The 16,740-nt window shown below is 36.0% G+C and overlaps 2 protein-coding genes across 2 annotated transcripts; both read right to left on the minus strand.

Moving 5' to 3' along the window:
• Positions 1-1,700: 1,700 nt before the first annotated feature.
• Positions 1,701-2,811, minus strand: LOC120083017 (CASP-like protein 4D2). Its single transcript, XM_039038494.2, has 3 exons — positions 2,601-2,811; positions 2,344-2,476; positions 1,701-2,248 (listed from the first exon to the last, which is right to left on the minus strand). The coding sequence occupies exons 1-3, from the start codon at positions 2,747-2,749 to the stop codon at positions 1,901-1,903; spliced, it is 630 nt and encodes a 209-aa protein (XP_038894422.1). The 5' UTR covers positions 2,750-2,811; the 3' UTR covers positions 1,701-1,900.
• Positions 2,812-3,263: 452 nt separating this feature from the next.
• LOC120083016 (transmembrane 9 superfamily member 3) lies at positions 3,264-7,358 on the minus strand. Its single transcript, XM_039038493.2, has 7 exons — positions 6,854-7,358; positions 6,262-6,302; positions 5,603-6,185; positions 5,378-5,515; positions 5,109-5,265; positions 4,545-5,029; positions 3,264-3,820 (listed from the first exon to the last, which is right to left on the minus strand). Exons 1-7 carry the CDS (start codon positions 7,003-7,005, stop codon positions 3,601-3,603), a joined length of 1,776 nt encoding a protein of 591 aa, XP_038894421.1. The 5' UTR covers positions 7,006-7,358; the 3' UTR covers positions 3,264-3,600.
• Positions 7,359-16,740: the final 9,382 nt, after the last annotated feature.

The raw sequence follows: 16,740 nt of genomic DNA on the forward strand, positions 1-16,740 counted from the left end.
ATGTACTCACAAACCTCTGGCGAAATCCTGAAGGAGATCACTAACCTCGGGTGAACCCCGAAGGAGATACTAACCTCTGGTGAATCACATAGGAAACACAAACCTCTAATGAAATCTCGAAGCAGATCACTAACCTTTGTTGAAATCCCAAAGGAGATCACTAATCTCTCGTGAAATCCCAAAAAAGATCACTAACCTCTAATGAATATAGAAGGAAACACAAACCTCTAGTGATATCTCGAAGGAGATCATAAATCTTTGGTAGATCCCAAAGGAAACACAAACCTCTGGTGAAATCCCGAACAGATCACAAACCTCTGGTGGGTATATGACCACAAGTAGGGGCGACTATCACTAACATGAATATCATGTATCATAAAATAGAGTCCCACATATGAATCATAACATAAAACTCATACATTCTCATACATGTCAAATAAAATCTAGATCATGCTCATACATTCTTGTAAAATATCTTATAAAACAAGATCATGCTCATACTCATCACATGCTTCAAATAGGACAATCATATATTTATATTTCCTCTCTAATCAGGTATCATGATTCATATAGTCTTAGAACCATCAAAATTATCCTTAAGTTTATCGTCCAGCACGAAGGTGATTCCAGTAGTAAGATTATTTACCTTAAACGTGAGCTAGATAAAACTCTGCCAACAATCTACCTCCCTTATCTAACTTCTAGGAATGCTTGTTGGAAAAAAAAAAGTTGTTTTTCTCAAATAACTAAATATCTTTAGAAGTTTCTAAGAGGAATTTCTTCACCACAAAAAGAAGAGCGGGGCCGCTAAAAAAAGTGAAAGTAACAAGGATTTTCTCTCTAATTGACATCCCTTTGGAATGAAGTGAATGGTTTGGAATGAAGTGTATGGTTATATTTATAGAAAAAAAAATAATTCTAATCCTAAATTATTTGGCATTCCATAGTAGATAGATTATATTTTCTTTTTGAATGACACTTTATCTAATTAAGAAATCTATTCTTTTAAAAATCAATAATTAAAGTAGTAGATAAATTAGATTTCCTTTTGAATAAAGCATTTTTTCTAATTAGAAAATTCATATTTTAATTAATTAGAAAATCCACAATCTAATTAATTTGAGGATTCATATTCCAATTGAATTAGAAATTTCACAATCTATCTAAAATAGAAATTCCATAACTTAAACAATTTAAATTAAATCCAAATTTCTCTTATTATCTCAGTTTAAATTTAATTATCTTCTCTAGTTTAGATCCAAACTCCAAAATTAAAGATGATAAAATTTAAAACCACAATTTCCTCTTTTCCTTCCTAAATCTCAAATTCCTTTTAATTTCCAAAATCCTAATCCTTTTCCTTTTCTTTATTTTCAAATCTTTATTTAAAATAATCCAAAAATTTCAAATATCTTATCAAATTAATCTCAAACCAATTAACTTCTCAAATTAACTTAATTTTGACTTCAAAACCAAAATTAAAGAGAACATACAATCCAATAGTTGAGATAAATTACATCCTTATAAATATTTAATCAATTTAAAATTATACTTTCCTTCAAGTAAATTAATCCAATTAACTTCAACAACCACTCTATTTCTCGAATTAACCCACCAAAAGGGTTAATCTTACTAAAAGTAAACACCTAAAAAAAGTGTAATACCAAATAGAAACTAATTTAAAAGCTGAAAAACCAAAATGAGATTTAAGCCTAAATCTATTTTTATTTTTTATTTTTGTTTTTTTTACTACAACATTGTGCTGATAATAAAATTGGATTTCTCTGAAGCTAAACAATAAAGAGGAAATGAGTAAACATAAGAAACAACAAGTACATTACATTGAGAGAGGATAGTAATATTGGAATCGAATAACAGAAACGGCGAGAGAGATCTAAAATCAACCGGAAGGGGGCTCCGTTGATTGGGCCTGGGGAGACTGGGCCTCGAGCTTTTGGGCCTCGAGATCTTGTGTGGGGAGAGGAGTTGGTTTGATCCGATTGAACGGAGAGAGAAGAATGAGAGTGGCCATTGAGAGGAAAGCAAGGAAGAGAATGGCAGTGGCAATATTGGCCTTATCGAAGAAATCATCTATCAACGATTTCTGCTCATCCACTTGTGGACTGAAGAACCCGTAATCTTCCCCAAATTCCTTCTCAACTGTTGAATGTGAATCCACGAAACTTTTCAGCTCTGCAGAGACCGCAAAGCCAGCCCCAGCAGCCGTGGCCAACACCCAAGTTATCACCTGCATATACATTCCCGATATTCCATGGCATTTGACTCGCTCATAAGCCCAAAGTTTTAAAGAAATTAACAATAATAATTGGTTATGCCACCAACCTGGTCTGCGTAGTAGTTGAATTGTGGAAGCCCATTCCAAAGGGGTATGTTTTGGGTAAGCAGATGGTATATGGAGAAACTCAGTTGTAAAATTGTATGGGCCAACCCTATAATTGCAACAGACAACATGTACCTGCATTGCATTGCAAGAACAGTATGAGCAAAGCATAACCCACAGGCCACAACACAAATTTCTGGTAGTGAATTTGTCATGATTGTTACTGTAAATGAAATTGATGGGCAGAGCAGAGAAGAACCTGTATCCATGGACATCATTGAAGGTTGCTTTGAAGCCACTAATGAGGGCCAATTTGTCAGTAGCAATTACGACTAAGGCGATGAGAAGACATATGAAGATGAAGATTCTAAGTCCAACCCCGATCAACGCTACCACCTTAGGATCCATTGAGCTTCCCTGCCTTGCCTTTATAGCTATATCCCATCCCTTTCCTCTTTCCTTCTTTTTATACCATCAATACCAATAGCTCTGTCTCGGTTACATCAAAAAATGGAAACAATGAGCCACCCAGCTTTGGTCATGGCTCCCTGCCTTGCAATCAAATGTCTTTTACTTCAGGCTGATCCACATTTCCACAATAGCTGGCTTGCCTTCTTCATTTCTATATTTTACATTTGGTGGTATGCTAAGTTATATTTAAATCTCAACCATCCTCCTCATATCAAAACAATAATGAGTTGAGTTGGGGTTAACTAACACAATATGTGATGGTTAATCCTGTTGGTTCTCATTTATTTTTTAAAATTTATGAAGAATGTTTAACCATTGATTTTTTTTTCCTCTTCTATACATACTTGTTATGTAGTTTTATGTCATTTGGAACAGTCAACTTATTTCTGGTTTAAATAAAAATTGAGGAAAGGACGGAGCAAACGAATTAAGATCCTGGACTGGACGAGTATTTCATCATAAAACGGGTGTTAGACGCTTGAGAGGAAGAACAATAATGTATTGGACAAAGTTCAAATTAAAACAAAAGTGTTGCAACTAATGTAATGGTACAAACTCCGTTCCCCAAGTTCGTGCTTGGCACGGTCCTCCATCCTGCCACCATGCCGCTGCCCTGCTTTTAGAGCATAATATCTAAAGAAATTGCTGTTCCCTTTTTAAGACATCATCAAAAAGAACAAAAAAAGGACTGCTGCAAGTAACTTTTCTACATAGAAACCTATGAATATGAAAAAGAAACACAACTCGTCTTCTCAGTATAGAGTGATGGGAGTGATGGGTACCCAGGACTACTCGCACTTGATGGACCGATATATGTGGCGCACAAAAAGCAAAGCTGCTCGAAAACCAATTGCTCCAAGCATCAGGAAGAAGCCGTAGCAGACACAAGCCATGTAGCCGAAGAAAAATGATGTTTGCATAAACCCAGACATATCTGAGCGAGCATAGTAGTAGTACAAACAATATGCATAGATAAATAAGCCAGTTGACCCACCGCAAAGAAAAGATCTGCAAAAGAATGAAGACAAAAGGAGTTAACAAACTAAGCATGGCTTTATATTCCAAGTCACCTGTCCTTGAAGGGCTAGACATATTATACAAAATTATTGGAAGCACATTTCAACAGTTATATAACACTCCAAAGATGTTCAAATACCTACATAAACTGCCATCTAATCCAACCTTGCCAACACTAGCACGTAAATGCAATCTATGTGAGTACTATGAGAAATCTGCCAGCAAATCTTCAACTAATATGCAATCTGACAGCAAATATTCAGCAGCCTTGAATAATAACATCCTCATATAAACACCTTTCTTGCATGCTTAAGCAACCGATTTTTCAAATTAACAAAAGCTAACAAAAGAGTAACGTTTAAGAAAGGGGAGAAAACGGAAGATGAGAAAGTAAAAAATCATCCTTTTTTATTTTTTAGGAACAACTCAATCATCCTGACTGACTATCATGAACTTTTAAGAACATTTACCTCATAAACAAATTCATTTCTCATAAATGTCATGTTCGACTAGAAATCATTTCATAATTAATGAAAACAAACTTCATCAGATAATTGATGGAAAAAAAATGAGCAAAAATAATATCCACCTGAATTAATCTGCTAATAATTAGAATTGTAAATTAGTTAGGATGAAAAGGAAACACACATGACGAACATTAAACTAAAGAGTGCAACGAATCATTAGCTAGCTCATAGGGGCAGCAGTTGCATACCTCCACCACCATTCATGGTCCTCGGCAGCAAGTTGGAAGTATGTTAATGCCACAGTAATGAATGCCGTAACTATCAAGAGAATGATGAAGACAATAAACAAGATGCTGTATATGGTGTAAATCCTGTGGCCCCACACACTGGCAAATATGTAGTATAACTCAATATATATGGCACTGAAAGGCAGGAATCCAGCCATTGCCATCTGCGGAATTGTCCCACGGTACCAAGGCAGAGGTGGAATCTCTCTAGGATATTTAGTGGTACGAACTGGAGCTTGGAATTCAGCCTTGCTGTTTTTACCAGCAATCCCACCCAACACCAGCAAAGGTGATGTTACAAGAGTCCATATGAGAACTATTACAACAATAGTACCAAAAGGAAGGGCAGCAGTTGCTGTGTAGGCAATTGCAACGGTATTTAGAAAGCAAAATGTCAGAAACAGAGGCCCACAGAAAAGGCATCCCGTCAACAGTAGATTCCTAACCTATCATTGAGAAATTGAAGACCTTGTTAACCCAAAATACTGAAGTAATTGAAAGAAAAATAATTCAAAGAGAAAGTACCCAGTTTGTTCCCTCGAGCTGGCAGTAAAAGGAAGTTGCGACATAGCCAGCAATCCCAGATGTGAGAGCATAGATTACAACTAGTGCAGTAAATAAAGCCCCTCGGTTGTATGGATAAAACACGCCAACAAGTGCAAGTATGAAAATGAACACAGTACTGTAGAGATAAATGTTCAGCGTAGTTAATAAAAAATATATATATATTGGGGATGGGGGAAACCATAGGTTTCTAAATATTAGCTTTGATAACAAGATGCGCTATTACTTACAGTGTAAAGAGTTGGGTACCAGAACCAAGACAGGCTGCAAAAAGAGACTTGTGTTTTGGGTACCTAAATACATCCCCGTGTATGTATTTCCATCCAGTCTCTTCCTGGTCCTCAGCTGATTCCTCATCATGGGCATATCTATATCATAGACACAAAAGGGTAAGAGAGAAAGAGGGGGGGAAAACCAACAAACACTGGAAAAAAAAGAATACTAGATCTTCTTACTTGACAAAGTCATTTTTAAGTACTCGCATAAGAATGGTGGCGAGAAATCCAGTAAGGAGAAGGACAGTCACACATGAGTTTATAATTGAGAACCAATGAATTTCCAAATGATGAGGTAATGACGACGACTGGGAGTACTTATCCATCCTATTCTCAAATGGGGTGGTTGTCTCCTTCCATTTTACAGTGTATAGAAATTCGACATCGACTTCCTTATCCTCTGTAAGATCAACAAGGGCATTGGGGTCCGTTCTGACATTTATTTCAATAACCCGATCCTTGTTATAAAATATATCAAAATGGATATGCTTGTACAGGTAATATTTGAAATCACTAGGATCTTTTCCTTCCTTGTCAACCTTCCCTATGAAACCCCAAATTGGCAAATCATCATAATACATTTGAAAGTAGTAGTCCTTGTCTACTGCAGAACGAAATCTAGCAACATCTTCCTTTGAAAGTTTTTTCTTGCAAACAGTAACAGAATCCTTCTCTTGCAAGAAGTCAAGTTTGTATGGGGCACTAACTAAACGATCTCCATTTAATACTTCACCAAGAGCCTCCTTTTTCTCCTTCACGTCATCTGCAATTTAGATTCATCTAATTGGTTTTCCAAATTCTAACTAACAAATATGGGAATCAGCACAATAGATACATACCTGGTATGCAGAATGGGAGATCGAAGTAGCGGTAAGTTTCACTGTGACCAAAAGAAAAGAGAAATATAATATATGTCAGATGAAATATGGGGCAGCAAATTACAAGACCTTCTAACGCCTATGCAGCTGTATCGCATACTTTTCATAAGTTAGAGTCTCCGTAAAAAACTTATTTCTAAGAACCAACAAAAAGATAAAGTCGATCCTTTAGCATGAAAGACGGAAATTCGGATATTCTAGCAAGAAGGCACGCCACAAAACAAAGTCAGTGAGGCTGCCACTTTGTTTAGGAATAAACAGAAAATCTTGAAGACGGTATCTCGAGTGTCTTGAATATTCCTCATGTGTTTAACGGTAGACGAACTTTAAGAAGAAAAAAAATTGCAGTAATTTAGCTAAACATTAAGCAGATCGGAAGTGACATTTAGCGGTCAACGCATTGACTGCAAAAATTAGCTCAGATCTGTATTGAAATCACCAAATCTACAAGTAATTCAATCCAATGAAAGCTAGCCAGTGGTAAAATCGTAGATCTTATGAGAGAATGAAGGAGGGGGAAGTAGGGGATTTGAGGAGAAGGAAGTGGAATTACCTGGGATTATGAAATGGGCCAACTTTGTTAGCATAGAGAGGAACAGAATCTCCATCCTTATAGCGATGATCCGATCCATCAGATCTCACCGGAACAGATCCGCAGAGGAGAACAAGTAAGGCGATGAAAACCACCGCCCCAAATCTTCCCATTGTGAAGGAAGCAGAGAGGTAGAAGCAGGGAGTGGACAGAGAAGAAGGGGAAATGGGAAGAAGGGGATGGGATGGGATTGCGATATAATGGGGGGTTTAGAGAAATGACGAGGGAAGAGGGTGTTTTAAGGTCGGAAGTCGAGGGTTGGGTTAAGGCTGGGGTTTGTTTGCTGGATCTGAGCCTGAGCCTGAGCCTGAGCCTGAGCCTGAGCCTGCGCTCACACACACTGTGAAACTGAAAGAGATGTGGCGTCGTTTAAAGATGTTTGATGCCTCACCTACGCCCTACAGTGGCGGCCTTTGCAAGGGCATTTCTTTGCCCTTTCTTTCCTTTTACGCTAACATCTTCTCTTTCCTTAATCTTTGACATTACCATTCCCTTGGTTTTAATCTTCATCTAACCAATTACAGTTCGGTGACAGTGTGTTAATTCTTTTCGTTTCTTTTTAGTAGTTTGATCTTTTCAGTACTTATTGTAATATATCATATGATTCTGGTCAAATGTTCAAATGATCATATTAAAACAACTATAACTCAATTCGCATAAATATGTGGTTCGAATCTTCCTACCTTCTTTTGTAAAAAAAATGTTCAGAAAATCCTATCCTACCAAATTTAAACATAGTTTCAGAGGATAAAAGTTTTCTTTTTCGTTCTAAAATTTAAATGCATTACTGCATTCAAGTCCTCTTTTTTATGTTTAAATATTGATATACTGATGTATTTCAATACTTTAATATATCATTTAGGGTCATTTGTTTTTTGGGAATGGAATAATCGGAATCTTTAGATGTCTAGTGTCACGGTCATGCTTGTCCAGCACGTGTTACCCATGACCGCATGTCCGCCTCCACCTCTTTTTACTATGCTTTCTTTCTATGTATCCTTTTGCTAGGTAGTTAGTTTTATATGTACTTTTCTTAATGAGTGGCCACTCGCCCATTTCCATATGCAAGGGTGGCGGATGTATTTTTGTTCATAATGCACTATATGGGGATAAGACTAACAATCACTTCCTCATACCCGGAGTAGTATGTTATAAAGCTGTTATTGTTGCTTATTGCTTTCTAGCCTACTACTATCTTTCTCTTCTCCATTCATACATTCAAACTGTTTACGAAAACCTTTTCTTTAAACCCGTTTTCTAAAACCGTTTTCTCTAAACGGGGTGGATGTTGCGAGAGGTACTCAGTGTGCCATCGGCGTTCCGTATTCAAATTGGCTGACTTGTTTGTGAGGGGAAACAAGTGTCACACAATCATTAAGCGAAGCTTCTGAAAGTGCGATTGTGACAGTTGGTATCAAAGCCAAGTCGGCCTGTGGAGTTGAGAAGTTGTGGTCATGTTTGCTACAAAGCAGTTGGACAAATCCCATGTTGACCGATTGGTCGAGATTGAAGAGCAAATGCTCTATTTAATAGAAGTCCCTGATCAAGTTTGATACCTAGAGACTCAGCTACAAGAAGTCGCTGACAAGGCCGATGAAATTGATGTTATGGCTGGCCGCTTAGATGGGATGCCCGTCAGAGAATTGTTGACAAGGGTTGAGACCCTAGAGGAAAAAACTACGATGAGTGGGCTTCTCGAGCATGGGGATAGTTCGTCGGCCTCTGCTGCCCCAATAGAAGAGCGTGTCAAAGAACTAGACAGCTCGCGGAGAGCGATCATTCATATGGTGACTAAATTGTCTGAAGACTTTCAAGCCACCATTGATGTCATCCAGGCAGAGATTGCGGACATTAGTGTAAGAGTTAACCTTACCATGAGAGCGATGGGAAATCAAGCCCTAGTCGAAGGTGCAGTCCAATTCAATAGGGTGAAAGTACCCGAGCCTAAGCCCTTTTATGGGACTCGCGACGCAAAAGCGCTAGAAAATTTTATCTTTGACACGGAACAGTATTTCAAGGCTACAAACACAATGACTGAAGAGTCGAAGATCACCCTAGCGATGATGCACCTAGCAGAGGATGCCAAGTTATGGTGGAGGCCCCATTTCATGGACGTCCAAGAGGGTCGGTGCACTATCGACACGTGGGAGTGACTGAAACAAGAGTTGCGTTCTCAGTTCTTCCCCAAAATTGTTGAGATTTTGGCAAGACGCAAGCTACGGGAATTGAAACATACTAGTACTATTAGGGACTATGTGAAACAATTTGTCGGATTGATGTTAGATATAAGAGATATGTTCGAAAAAGACAAAATTTTCTGTTTTGTTGAAGGCCTGAAACTATGGGCAAAAACAAAACTGTATGAGCAGAGAATACAGGATCTCTCAACCGCATATGCAGCGGCCGAACGATTGTTCGACTTGATTGATGAATCTCAAGAGATGAGGCAACACTCGAAATCCCCTAATAGAGGGAGAAAGAGCAACGGTTCGAGCCTATCGAGAAATAGTGGGGGAGATAAAGACACTAGTGGGGATAGTAAACTACCTTACCAGACGATTGGGAATACGTGGCGACAGCAGTATTAAAAGAATTTTTATCGGCCCTTATCCTGTTATATGTGCAAGGGACAACACAAAGTGAGCAAATGTCCAGAACGAGTAGCCTTTAATGTTTTTCATCCTCATTAGCTTTAGACTAGAAAGGCAAAGCTGTTCAGGTAAAGGATGAAAATGTACAAGTAGAGGAAGATAAAACCCCACAGGTTGGGGCCCTGAGATTTTTAGCTGCTCTCCAGAAGGATGTAGGAGAAGCAAAGGGACCCCAAAAAGGAAAACTAATATATGTTGATGCTTGGGTCAACCATAGATCAGCCAAAAGCATCATGATCGATTTGGGGGCCACCCATAATTTTATGTCCGAAACTGAAGCCAGACGGTTAAATCTCCTTTGAGAATGAAGTTCAGGTAAAATGAAAGTAGTGAACTCTACAGCCTTGCTGATTACAGGAATGGCAAAGAGAACAATTGTAAAGTTGGGGGACTGGAATGGCCCTATTGATTTCATGATTGTCAAGAAGGATGACTTTGACGTGGTGATGGAAATGGAGTTCTTGCTTGAGCACCAGGTAATACCGATACCCCTCACCAAGTGTTTGGTGATCACAGGGTCTACGCCCACCATTGTACATGCCGAGATCAAACAGAAAAATTGGATAAGGATGATCTCGGCTCTCCAGTTGGAGAAGAACTTTACCCACGAGCCAGTCGAAACCACGGAAGAGAAGGGCCCCCAAGACATTTTACGTGTCTTGGAACAACGTCGTGTTACTGAGTAGGATATTTTACATAAGTCCCTACCTCCAAAGAGGGGAAGAAGAAGAGGAAGAAAGCCCAGACACCGAGAATTCTTACTAAAGGACTAGGTTCGAGTAAATTTGTGCCTGGGACAGTTTCGAAGTCAATGATAAAGAGAACATCGCCTTGTGAACAGCTTTAGAGGACTGGTGGAAGTCATCGAAAGGGTTGGGAAAGCTTCTTATCGAGTGCAATTACCATCATGGATGGAGATTCATCCTATCATCCACGTAAGTAGACTGAAACCCTATCATCACAACCATGCCGAGGAGAGATGTAGGGTGGTGACCCGTCCGCATGCCACAACAAAGAGAATGGTAGGAGAAGAAGCCAATGAGAGATGAAAGACCAGAACTAAGTTGGGAAAAGTTCTTGGAAAAGTGGAGAAGCCTCCAAGACAGATAAGTTCGTCGAGAGTGCGTGGAAGGCCTCAAAGGCAACTGCTTAATTGTATGCTGAGTTCGAGCAGAGTCAGTTGACAGGGACATTGACCAATTGAGTGGGGGAGAATGTCACAAGGTCATGCTTGTACAGGGCGTGTTACCCATGGTCGCATGTCCGCCTCCACCTCTTTTTATTATGCTTTCATTCTGTGTATTTCCTTTTGCTAGGTAGTTAGTTTTATATGTACTTTTCTTAATGAGTGACCACTCGTCCATTTCCATATGCAAAGGCAGCGGATGTGTTTTTGTTCATAATGCACTAGATGGGGATAAGACTAACCATCACTTCCTCATTCCCAGAGTAGTATGTTATAAAGTTGTTGTTGTTTATTATTTTCTAGCCTACTATAATCTTTCTCTTCTCTATTCATACATTCAAACTGTTTGCGAAAGCCTTTTCTTCAAACCTGTTTTCTAAAATCATTTTCTCTAAAACGGGGGTGGAGGTTGCGAGAGGCACTCGGTGTGCCATTAACGTTCCGTATTCGAATAGGCTGATTTGTTTGTGAGCGGAAACAAGTGTCGCACAATCGCTAAGTGAAGCTTATGAAAGTGCGATTGTGACACCTAGTATTATAGACGCTCGTAATTACAGATGTCCAACATCTTTAGATAACCATGTTTGTTTTGTAGGAATGTTTTTGCATATATCTTGGAACACTTGGATAACTGTATTTGTTCATAGTATTTCTACTTGAAAATTCCTTAAACTTACATAATATTACAAGAATGTCCTTATGGTTATTCATTACTTTATAATTAATTTAATATAATTTGAACTTATATAGCATTTTTTTTTTATTAATTTTAATTTATTTTAAAGTTAATATAGTTTATATTATTTTTATATTTTATTTTCTCCATAAAAAATATGGATCAAATAGAGGAAAACGAACCAACTTATTTTCAAATAGAGGAAAACGAACCAACTTATTTACAAATATAACAAAATTTAGTGATAGACTGCATAGACATCTATATTAGTGTTGATGATAGATGTCTATCGGGATCTATACTAATCAACAGTGACATTTTACTATACTTGAAAATATTTTCAACCGTTTTACCATAAAAAAAATAATTTCCATAAAAATATATATTATTTTAAATTTAACTTTGAATATTTTTCTAAAAAGTAAAAACAACTATGGTATAACATATATGGTTGAAAGTATTTATTTTAATTATAAAGTGTAAATAAATAGTAATACATATACACACATATATAAAAGATTAAAAAAAAAAAAAAGGAAAGATTACAAAAGTAAAAAGGGAATGCCTCATCAGGGATCCAAAAAACATATGTTTAAGGAGGGCATCCAAAACTCTCAAAATGCCCTCCGTAAGAGCATCCTGAGATACTCGAGAATTCTAGATGCATAGCATCTTACATTATCGCAAAATAAACACAATAATCTAGATATCCACTATACCAAATCTTGGATTCCCACAAAACAAATGGTCCCTTGAGTAAAATTGCTCAATCCACCAAAAAAACCAAAAAATGATATACTATTGAGATTAAATAAATAAATAAGAAAAATTTTGTTTACCTTTTTATGAGTGAAGGTATGTTTTTTAATCCAAATTCATAAGCAAAAATCAGGGCCCAATCACTTACTTCTCAGCCCTAATAGGATGAGTTGGGCCAATCCGAAAAATCATGGGTCCATGCACAAGATGAACAAGAATGAAAAGGATGAGTAGTCAAAGAATGGGTCACATTATTATAACATCTAAAGGAAAAATTCAAATCTATAATTCTAACCCTAAGCATTAAGCTATACTTTTAAGCATATGTAGCACCAAAAGAAGATGTGGAAAAATTCATTGGATATAACTTCTTCACAATTAGATTTGCATAAGATACAACCCATAAAGCCTCACTTCACATCTTTATCGCAAGTTTCAACCCAACCAACATAGCCAAAGCCATAAAGCCTCACTGCACATCTCTATCGCAAGTTTCAACCCAGCCAACATAGCCAAAGCCTCATACGCCTTGTCCACTAGAGTCACTGTGTTGTACACCACATGAGCCACCACCATCTCATCATTAGAGATGTCCATAGGCGAGACGGGAGGGACGGGGAAGCCCTTCCCGTCCCCATCCCCACGAATTCCCAAGCGGGGAACAAGACGAGGATTTCGCGAGGATCGGGTTTCCCGCAGAGAAAAATTCCCTTCCATAATTTTTTGGGCTGCTTGCAAACATAAACTATTGGGCCAAACTAATTGTGATATAGTATTAACAAAAAGAAATTACAAATATGGACAAATTTGAGTACAGCTCATATAAAAAGACTAAAAAGCCCATGGGAATATAATAAGCCCACAACCCAAATATCCTTCCTTCCAGCCCATCCTATCCACGATCTCATCCACAACCCATCTTCTTTGTTTATAATAAAAACAAAAAAACTTGTAGCAGCCCTAAAAATAACATCTTCTCCTACCTTCTTCCAGACAAACGATGCTTAAAATCCCTCCCAAAGCACTTCGATCAACGATTAGGATTCCTTCCTTTACCTTTTTTTTATTCGATCTTCTTCAAAATCTTAACCCAATGATCTTCTTCAAAACCTTAAAATCTGCAAATCGAAAAAGAATCCTACCGTCGTTGACGATTATTCACTGAAATTGACCGCGAAATCGAATTCAAAGGTAAGAAAAAACGTAGTTGCATGACTATTTATTTATTTTTTTGTTTAGTTGATTGATTATTGTTTGTGTGCTTTAAGCTTCATATGTGTTTTTGTTTGGGATCTATCGATGATAGATTTCTGTTACCAATAAACATGAAGAATTTTGAACTTGTTTTTTGTTTTTCATGAGTAAGTAAATGCTTGGTTTTTTTTGTTTTTTTCTTTGGTATTGTTGATTTGAGTTGATTAGTGATGAGTCCTATCACTGATATACATAATGAACATTAAATTTATATTTATGCAATGTAAGTAAATGTACAATTCCACAGCTATTTGTTATTATTTTCTTTGTTGTTGATTAGAGTCTGCTATTGATACATTGCTATCGCTGATAGACTTGGAACATGTTGGATTTATTTTCCATAAAAATAAGAAAATTATAGTTTCATTTCTGTTTATTTGTTGTTTAGTTGATAAATTATTACTAGCCTGCTTTTAGACTTCAAGTATGATGTTGATTCGGGTCTATCCGTGATAAGTTTCTATCACTGATAGACCTGAAGTAGTAAAGTCTAACAGTGGGTTATCACTGGTAGACTTCTCCACTTCAAATTTATCAATGATAGAAATGTATTAGTGATAAGGTTAATACGGATAGACTTAAAGTGTTTAGTTTGTTGACTGAAGTGGTTATTACTATTCTAACAGGTTGATAATTGAAAAATAATTATGGAAAGCAAATGACAAAAAAAAAAAGAGCAAAAAGAATCTTAGAACTTGAAGAACCATTAAGGAAAAAAAAGAAAAAAGAGAAGGTATTAACTATATATTTACTATATATTTATTTTTAGGTTGTTCTTTAGAATATTTATAACATATATTTTCTTTTTTTTGTTTCAATAGGCAAAAAAAATTCCTAAAGAAAGTTTGACACTTTAAAAGTCACCGTTTATGTCAAAATGGAAATGATAGACCATATTAAGGGTTTAGATTCTGCATGTATCTTTGTTTAAGGAAGGGCCATTTGGGCATCTACTAGGTTTAAAAAAAGTACCTTTACAACTTCTAGCATATTTGATAAGAAGACAATGTGTCTATGCTAATAACAATGTTCTTTTTTTTAGCATTGAAGGTAACATTGTAGAGTTTGGGTTGAGGGATTTTTGTTTGATTACTTGAATAAATTGTGATGAATACCCTGTTGAAGATATTTTAGATGAAATTGAAGAAAATGATTCAAAAATTAGACAAGCATTTTTTAGAAATGATACTAGCATCACTGGGGAAAATGTGAATAGTGCATTTAACTATTTTTCTAGGCATTGCAGTGATGAAAGAAAAATAGCAAAACTTGCCAATCTTTATTTATTAGAAATTTTGTTGATTCCAAAACAACGTCATAATTGTGTGGATTGGAAGCATGTTAAGATGTTGAATGATGAGGATAAGTTTAGGAATTATCTATGGGCAGACTGACTTATAGTCATACAGTCGAATTTTTTAGGAAATCTATTAAGAGTAAAGAAAAACCAACTGCCTATCTACAAGACTTCCCCGTAATTTTAGCTTATTGGCATATGACATACTTCCTAAACTTTCTGAGGGATTCAAAAAAAAAAAAAAAAAAAAAAAAAAAAATGACTTTCCAAGAATCTTAAATTGGGAAACAACAAAGCAACCAGAGTGGCATAATGACAACATCTTCTTAGAATGAAATGTAAGTTTCTAATTTTTCCATTAGTAATTGTGATACAAGTCTATCGATGATATTGGTCTATCAGTGATAGACAAATATTAGTGATAGAAGTATTATATCTATTGAAACACACAAATAAATGTAGGAAAGGAGTCTATCAACAACATTTTATTAATGATAAATCAATATCATAGATAAATAGACTATATCAGTGATATTGGTCTATCAATGATAAGCCATTAAACTATCTCAATGATAACTCCTAACTATGATTATCTGAGTATTTCAAATCTCATTAAAAGAAGGTATTATGTATACAGTACTAATTAAATATTATGTTTTCAGCTCCATTTAATTCTTATTGTTGCATCAAAAAAAGAAATGGCATCAGAATACTTCAAAAAATATGTGGAAATGGAGAAAAAAAGATTGGAGGAAGGACAAAATGTTGTAGAAAAATATAAAAAGATTGGAGAAAGAATATCTTCTTTACAAGAAGAGGCAACACAAAGAAGATTTTGAAGATCTTAAAAAAGGACAAACGGAGATTCTCACTTTGTTACATTCTCTAATAGAAATTGTAAAGCAGAAGGTCGCACACAAATGACAAAGTGAAAGATAATCTCAAGAGTGCTTTGACAAGAATCATCCCCTATCTGTGAGTCGAGAAATGATAGATGTCGATGTTGATGCTAATATTGATAAAATAGTTGAATATGCAACTACTTATGCCAAAGAGAAAGAGGTAAAATTATTAAAGTCTTCTAGTTCTTTTACTTTTTTGTTTTTTTTTTCTAATGATAGACTATATAAAGTACATATAGTTTACTGACAATATACTAATATCTACAGAAGCATGAACAAAATCGTGATAAAGAAAATGAAATAGAAGAAACCACTACTGTTGAAGGAAAAAATGTACCCATCTAATTAAATAGTAGCTTATTCTTATTATGTTTTTATAGACTTCAAGTGTGTTGCTCATTAAAGTCTATCAGGGATAGGTTTCTATCATTGTGTTGTTATCTTTTTATTGGAGTCCAACAGTAACCTAAAAAAAGTATATTTGCATCTTCTACAATTTTGTGCATTGGTACACTTATATAATATATTTACAAAAGATTGAAGACAAGGAGGAAGAAGCCAATGGACATGAAAAAAAGTCAAATGGTGCATGACAAAGCAAAAAGGTGAAAAAAAAAAAGTGAAGGTATAACAATTGTCACATTCCCTATATTGCTTTACGAGTTTTAGTCTCAATATATATTTATAAACTTATTATTAAGTATTGACATTTCAGGTTATTCAACAAAAGAAAAATACAATAATGAATGTTGAAAATGTTAGACCGAAAAGACAACCTAAATCGTCAAAGAAGATGTTGGAGAATGCAAATGACGAGAAGATTGCAAGAGAACAAAAGGATGCAAAGGACCAAATGAATGCAAAGGACCAAATGATGCAAAAGAGAAAGCTTCTCCAAAACAAATAAAACATTCTCCTAGAATCAAGGACATTACCCCTAGTTTTGACCTAAAAATTTCTTAGATGTAATGATGTAGTTGTGACTTAGTTTAATGTTGTAGTTATTAGACCTTAGTTTTTATGGATATTTCAATACTTTAATATTGTGGGATGTGGGATATTATACACTAGTTTTTGTGGATACGTTAGTGGTAATAGTGATAGAAACATATCATTGATAGAA

The sequence above is a fragment of the Benincasa hispida genome, chromosome 8, assembly GCF_027475165.1.
Source record: "Benincasa hispida cultivar pf3 chromosome 8, pf3_genome.v1.1, whole genome shotgun sequence".
Classification (NCBI taxonomy): Eukaryota; Viridiplantae; Streptophyta; class Magnoliopsida; order Cucurbitales; family Cucurbitaceae; genus Benincasa; species Benincasa hispida.